This window comes from Cynara cardunculus (genome assembly GCF_001531365.2).
Source record: "Cynara cardunculus var. scolymus isolate 2C chromosome LG 17, CcrdV1, whole genome shotgun sequence".
NCBI classification, from domain to species: Eukaryota; Viridiplantae; Streptophyta; class Magnoliopsida; order Asterales; family Asteraceae; genus Cynara; species Cynara cardunculus.
In genome coordinates this window covers 31,847,910-31,855,598 of record NC_037544.1, presented here as the reverse complement: position 1 = coordinate 31,855,598, position 7,689 = coordinate 31,847,910, and the positions used below count along the sequence as shown (strand labels likewise).

At 32.9% G+C, this 7,689-nt stretch overlaps 1 protein-coding gene across 1 annotated transcript; it reads right to left on the bottom strand.

Moving 5' to 3' along the window:
- Positions 1 to 5,766: 5,766 nt before the first annotated feature.
- Positions 5,767 to 7,220, bottom strand: LOC112500332 (NAD(P)H-quinone oxidoreductase subunit U, chloroplastic). The gene is made up of 5 exons (XM_025103802.1): positions 6,874 to 7,220; positions 6,564 to 6,625; positions 6,378 to 6,467; positions 6,144 to 6,290; positions 5,767 to 5,955 (listed from the first exon to the last, which is right to left on the bottom strand). Exons 1-5 carry the CDS (start codon positions 7,145 to 7,147, stop codon positions 5,860 to 5,862), a joined length of 669 nt encoding a protein of 222 aa, XP_024959570.1. The 5' UTR covers positions 7,148 to 7,220; the 3' UTR covers positions 5,767 to 5,859.
- Positions 7,221 to 7,689: the final 469 nt, after the last annotated feature.

The following is a 7,689-nucleotide window of genomic DNA, read 5'->3' as shown; positions in this document are numbered from 1 at the left end:
AGTAAGGACCATTAATGGTGGTCAGATAAAGGTTAATGAGATTCTTGAGGGTTGTTCGATCAATCTAAATGGTAAGAATTACCTAGTTAAGTTGATGTGCTCAGGAAAAATGTGATATAATATTGGAATGGATTCGTTGTCAAAGAATGACATTGAAGTGGTATTTGGAAAGAATATGGTTAAGATACAAACCTGAATGGAGAATCAATACATGTGTATAATGTTAGATGGATAGGTGAAATATGAACTATATCATGTAAGATCAAAGTAAGACATGAAGGGACCAACATGAAGAGTTATAGTTCTTATAGTAGCAATTATACGTGTTAGGCTATTGAATTATTTTTAGAATACTTTAGTAAATGTAAAGTTTATGATATTATTGTGTCGAACTAAGTTGAAATGTAAGTATGACATAGCAAGTTATAAGATATTTTTAGTTTGCATATATCTAAAGGGTAAGGAATGGAAGATAGTTGGTGACTTATTTAATGTTATGGAAATAAGGTTGAAGAAATTTCGGTTGATGATAAACTTAACTTCGTGGAAGAACCCATAACTATCACTAAGCATAAAATTAAGAAACTTCAAAACAAAGAGGTATCATTGGTATTAGTTCATTGGAACTATTCTCATGGATCAAAGGCAACATGGGAAGTCGAGTTAGAAATGAGGAATAAGTACCCACATCTTTTTGAGTAAAGTTTCGAGGACGAAATTCTTATAAGAAGGGGAGAATTGTAACACCCTAGTTTCATATTTGTCGAATTACAATGTTTTAAACCTTCAATACAAATATTATGAGTAATTTAAGTACACTAAAAAGGTGCCGGCAGCTGTAGCATCTATTAAATTATCATATTTTCAAGGCAAGTAGTCTACAAGTAGTTTACAAAGCACAACATAAGAAATCGAACCTAAAGTGATGAGTTGTAAGGGCTAGAAGTATGTGTTGGCAAGCTATTTGATGACTAAGCAAGTCTACTAACCATGACAAAGCAAGCTAGTTATGAGTTGTCAAGGCTAGAAGCATGTGTTGGCAAAATTCATGATGACAAGCAAAAGCTAGAAGCATGATGTGACAATATTTCTTTATATTAAGCATTAGGTATCAAGATTCTCTTATCCTCAAAAATGAGGTGTTAAACTTTCATAAGAGTATAATTTTAGGAGCAAGAAGAACAAGTAGCTAATGCAATGAATTTACCAATAAATAGAGGTTGAAGTGTTACTATTAGCTCCATACTAAAAATAAGAAATCTCACTCTTTATACATAATCAAGCTTGAAGAAAGGAATTAAGGGAAAAGCTAGGCATAATCAAGGTGAGTACTGATGAGATTTACTGAGGTACATACATGCTACATAAAAGTATTTTATGCATTATAAGATATTTTGGCATGTTTGCTTTACATGAAAATGTTATACAAGATAGGCATGATGACATGTTTTGATACAAGCATGTGTTTTACACCTAAGGTATGAAAGTGTTTGCATGTTATGATACAAGTATGTGTTACACAAGCCATGAAAGTTTTTACATGTTATGTATGACCATAAATATCCAACGCACGATATATTACAAGAAGGGACGTCTTGCAAACGGACCTTATCGGGTAGCCTTTATGGACCCGGGTTAGCAATCCTCAAGACAATTATGGCATAGTTACATGTTTCAAGTGAGATCTCAAAAGAATGTTTATGCATGCTAAAAACACTATTTTTGTGCATGATCAAGAGTTTAGTGAATTACTATTCATAAAATGTTAAGCATCATGAAAATTGTTTCTTCATGAAACCATAACTACTTACTAAGCTTTTAGCTTAAGTATCTCATATATGTATCTCAGAGAAGGAGTAAAGAAAGATAGCATAAAGAAGTATTGTTCTAATCAATAGCAAAATTTTGTTGTATTATAAGCTATTGAGTTACGTTTCCACTAGTATTTGAAATATGTTGTAATCATAAAGCTAAGTTATATAAATAAAGTTAAATGTGAAGTTCATATACAAGACTTGGTAGCATCAATAAGAAGGTAATGGCACCCGAAGTAGGAATTGGGGTGTTGCATCAAGCCTCATCAAAAGCAAGGAGTGTGAGTTTTGCCGTATAGAAATATTATATACTTAAATAGGTGTCAAGTTTATTGCAGTTCTGTACGGTGTACACTGGCCAAAAGATGGTCCATGTTTTCTGGTAGCTCAGCAGGTCTTCAATGAGAGCATTTTGTATATGCACAACGGAAACTGCAATAGACGGTAAGATTCTTTACACATCTTTGATCCCTCATTTGGCACTCAACCATTATTCAGGTACCACCATGTCCATACTCTATAAGCCTCTCAAGAAGGATCCAATTTTGTATAGTCGTAGCATGACCCATCTGATTTTGGTGTAAATGTTAATGGTTCTCCCCTTCACCAGTCATAACATGATGCCTGAAATAAATTCAGATCTTGATCCATATAGAAACAGGCAACCAAGGACAAATCAATGGCCATATTCCTTCCAATTAGGAATTTGACTATGGTAGAGCCTCTGATGTAGTGCAGAATTTTGATTATGAAAGATGGGAAGAGGGGTAGTATAACATTATGACAATGCAGATCTAGTACCTACTTGTTAGTTGTTTTTATTTCAATCACATTAATTTCCATTTAACAGTTTTGTGTCATGGGTTGATTTATAAGATTCAATAATATGAGTAGAGAGAAAAAAAGGAAGGTGGTTTAAATGAATATGATCTTATTCATTCATACCTGGTGTATATGTAGATTTGGTTCAGGCTTGTCTGTTGGAAGTACTTCAGCATCATTTTTTATGTTTCTTTCATACACATTTGTACAAGGCCAAGGTTATTTTCTATAACGGTGGGTGTCCGAATTAGTCTGTTCACATTTCGACTAAGGTCTTGAAGTTAATAAGGTAAACGATCCACTGATCTTGAAGAGACTTAAACCAGTCTAGTAACCTTTAAGATTTGTGAGCAGCCATCTTGCAGCAAGCCCCATTTAGGAATATAGAAATAGGCGTAATCGAAGTTGGTTTTTTTAGATTGTCTTTGGGACCCTAGATAACCAGTCATGTAGTTGATGAGCCAATGTAGCACCATAATCATGGTGATTGATTGATTCTAAAAACAAGCAGGTTTGGTTACTTTTTAGGCAGCTACATTCTCAATGTAAAGACCAGGTTTGTGTTCTTGTTCCTCAGCATCTTGGATAAGTTGTTCACAATTACTTCAAAATAGGAAAAATGTCTACATTTCCATAGAAAAATTACATCCAACTATTATAGTTTCTTTATTTTGGAGATTTCAGTATTAACTATAGAGTAAATTACGTTTATCGTCCTTGTGGTTTGTTAAAAATTGTAATTTCCGTCTTTGTGGTTTAGAAATTGCAATTTTCGCCCTTATGGTTTGTAAATTATTGCTATTTTCGTCCTTGTGATTTACAATTTATTATTTCAGTCCCTGTGGTTTACAATTCTTTATTGGTCCCTTATACTCAAAGGTAGGAACTAATCCAATGATGAAAATAGTAAATTACAAACCATGAGGACGAAATCGAAATTGTTAACAAATCACAAGAAAGAAAGTCGTAATTTATAGAGAAAACTACAAATTTGGTCCCTATGGTTTGTTGTTTGTAACATTTTTAGTCCTCTGAACAAAATCATAATCTTCCCTCTCTTTCATATGGTTTTTTATTTATTTTAGATTAGGATTTTTTATTCAGATTAGGAATTTTTGAGTTAGCTAGCTTTGAGGTTTGTATTTGAGTTTTTAGTTGGATTTTAAGGCTTAAATTTGTGTTTTTGGTTAATTTTGAGGTTTGGAAATGAGTTTTTGGTTTGATTTTGACTTTTAGTGTGGCTAGAGAAGATTATCAGAGTTGGTTCACCGTCAACATAGGTTAAGCTGTTAGGGGGTTGATCGAGAACTTTGAGCGAAACTGGTGGACACATGGCATACTTTAAGTCAGTCCAATTAAAGGACTTCTAGATTTTAATGCAAAATAAAACAAAAAAAATTGAAAAAAGACGGAAATACTCGTCACTTAACTGGTTCTTCTAACGGCTGTTAGAGTCAGGGACCAAATCTGGTTGTTTTTGCATACTATAATAGCGAATATGTTAATTTCAAAACCGTAGGGATCAACAGTGTTACAAACAACCAACCATATGAACCAAATTTGTAGTTACTCTATTTAATTATGTAACACAAGTCATTTCTCTCCTTTTCCATTAATTTCATTGGTTGGTTTGGAGGATTGTTTTAAGAATAATAAAATGGAGTTTTGGGGAAATCTCCGTCTAAAAGACTTTCTAAAACTTATTTTGTATTTGAAGATTTTCATGAAATTGCTTACGTATTCAAATCACAAGAAATATGTACAAATATTCTTGTCTGATTTATGTCAATAATATAATCTTTTTCCAAAAATAAAAATGAAAAATTATGTTTGAAACGTAATCCACAACTAGACAACTAGGGGTGTTCATGAGTTTGGTTGATTGGGTTAAAGACATTTGAATAACCCAATCTAATGCTTGCAGTTTGAAAAATCTTAACTCAACCCAACCTGAACCAAAGTGCAACCCAACCCAACTCGTACGAGTTGCTCAGGTCAGTCGGGTTGGTACTTTAGTATATTCAAATATTCTTCTAACCTAGAATATGTTATTTCTTTACTCATACTTTTTTTTTTCATCATCAATCATTTGATACAACTTATTCATATTTCTTATGTATATCACATTCAGTTAATTTTCTCAATTTACATATATATGTTCACAGTTACTGAACATATATATGAATGAGTTATATAAATATGTGAATAGATTGAAAATATATGTATATGAAAAGCATACATGATAGTGTAATTGTCTAATGTATATATTAATAGAAATTAAACAATCATATTAAATCTAAGAAATAAAAGACTATCGGGTTCATCGGGTTGAGTTTAAATAATAGTAACCCAATATCAACCAAATACCTACGGTTTGACAATTTTATAACTCAATTAGACATTAGGTTACTTCAGGTTGAACTATTTCGTGTTGGGTTGAGTTGATCGAGTTTCTGAGCACCCTAATGACAACATTAGAATCATTTTTCTAATTTCTGATTCTTTGTATTTGTGAATATATTTGTCTTTGAAAAAATTAACTCTTTTTTCTTAAACATTTTTGTTTAAACCATGGGTTCGATAGGTTGAAACAGCATATTTAACAAATTCTTTAAAATAGAAAAAAAAAATATTAAGGTTTTATTCTCTATTTTCATTCAATAGATTTTCTATATTATTTTTTTAAAATAAACAAAACATGAAAAAAACTTCAAATTTAAATAATTCTTTTTTACATTGAATTTATTATTATTATTTTTATACTTTTTGCAAAAAAACCATATTAAACTATATACTATTATCCAAAACCATATAACGTTTTATCAAAGTTTTTGTGGAACGTGTCAGACGGATGTTTTGTAAATTGTTTTTAATCATAAGGGTCGTGTCTGATTGGTTTGAACTTGGCTCTAAAGGTCAAAAGTACTCGATGGTCTAGGTTCAAATACAAGTAGGAATAAAAATCCTCTTATGGCCACGAAGGTTCTAATGCGGTGACTCTTAGTTATCTGCAAAGTAAGTGGTCGCTTTGGAATTAGTCGGCTCGCATAGTGGGTTGGATATCTAGGTTAATCAATAAAAAAGTTCCTGATTCGAAAAAGTAGAAAAATTAATTTACAAAATTTTGGATGAAGATCAAGGACGAAGGTGTAGGTGTTTGCCAAAACATATGTGATGTTACATTTGCGATGATTTAGGCATCAACATGACCCGAAACACCAACCTAACGATTCAACGCAACAGATAAGGTGATGGATAAGATTATCCAAGTGAGAAAAAAGTATCCTACAAGTCTTGTTGGCTCCACATCTTCAGGCTCCTGTAACAAGTAACCATTTCAGATAAACAAGACCAACTTAAAACTTCAATACCATCAAGACGTTACTACGTTAATGGTCGGAATCCAATATCCATCTAATGCCAAAAAAAAAAGTACCCAATGGCCTAAGGATACCATATCTTGCCAGGTTGTAAGCAAGAAAGAATACATTTGGAGTTGTGGAGTACCTGGGGTGGAGGAGTGTCTGGTGAATTTGGGGTTTGAGTTATGTCAACCTCGAAAGGCCAAGCATATCGATCTGGGTTCTCGTTCCTTGCCAAGCTCCAATCGTACAACCTTCGCTCTTGGACCGACGACAAGATTGAGTATGACTCCTGACAAGAAACATAAACACATATTTTATCGAACACTTGGTCTACATCAACTCAAAACTTGTTACTTGGGGAGCATCTTATACGAACTTTTAGGAGGTCAAGCTTCTTGCTTAGCTCCTCTTGTTCCAATCCTTGGTTCATTAGCTCCTCCAGCTTTTGATCATATGCAGATTTAACCTGCCACATTAACCGACATACATATATATATAGACACAGTGATGGATCTTAGGTAATGCTAAAAAATGGAGTTGGAATTAGTTGATGTTAACGAACCTGATCATATGAACATCCCTTTTTCAGTCCTAATATACCATAGTGATCTGCATCCGTAATGGCTGCATACTAAATAGAAACTTCATCACTCATCTGCAACTTTTTTGATGTTTCCAAAATGCACAAATTTGAAATTAATAGGTTTTGATGGAATTTTCTTCACAAAATGATGAGATCCTATTCTACAACAAAGCAAATACGACGAAGAGAAACAGAACATCATCAATTCATTCGTTATTGTGTTTGATTGAAGAGCATGAACCAGGAATCAAACTGAAACAAACAACAAACTAATGACCAGAAAAAGTACCAATTCCGCGAAGAGCTTTTTCGACGTTAAGAGCAGAGATCAAAGAAGAAGGTTCCTTTGGTACTTCAATCTGACTCTCCGTCGTTCCTTCAACCTCCGTAGTCGCTGCAGACGACGACGGTACTTCATCGGCGGAACTCCTTACACTATACCTACCCGTCGGTTTCCTCGCAAAGCTGACGTAATTCCTAGAGCAGTTTCTTCCGACGGAGAGATGGTGTCGACAGAGATAGGTACTTGCAGCGGCGGAAGTGGTGGTCGCCGACGTAGCCATGGCCAGATGTTGGTGGAGAACTTCGGTTATACCGTTTCATTTGTCTATGGCGGTTGTCATTAAACACACTGATCGAGAAGCACAAGATAACGCGAGGGCGCATTACCACCAGTAAAATAATTATACTTTCCGTCTATGTACTTTGCATTTTGTTCCGAGTTTAGTCCCTTGTTCTAACTTTGTTATATTCACAAAAACAATTGAGTCTTTTTTTTTATACCTTTTTGTCTCAATTTTATTTAAAAATATTATATATTATTTATGTTATATGTGTATATATATATATATATATATATATATATACTATAAGAGTACTCGTGCAATGTAGCGAGATATATCTCGATTTTATTGTTCTGTTTTATTATTTGTCTATGTCAATGTTATAATACGATTTTATGTGATTTTAAGAAAGCAATAATGATCTTATTTTTTATTAAAATATAAATTTGAAAAAAAATATCAATGTTAATATCAAATCAACTATTTAAAAGTTTTTATTTTTTATTATAATTTAATTTAATTTTAATAACGAAATAATTTAT

What these genes read in the sequence shown, in the direction of transcription:
- LOC112500332 (XM_025103802.1), bottom strand. Translation starts at nt 7,147, where the DNA reads ATGGCTACGTCGGCGACCACCACTTCCGCCGCTGCAAGTACCTATCTC. An exon ending in AAAAGCTCTTCGCGGAATTG is followed by an intron (nt 6,626 to 6,873) that starts GTACTTTTTCTG and finishes TTTAGTATGCAG; the next exon opens with CCATTACGGATGCAGATCAC. An exon ending in CAGACACTCCTCCACCCCAG is followed by an intron (nt 5,956 to 6,143) that starts GTACTCCACAAC and finishes TACTTGTTACAG; the next exon opens with GAGCCTGAAGATGTGGAGCC.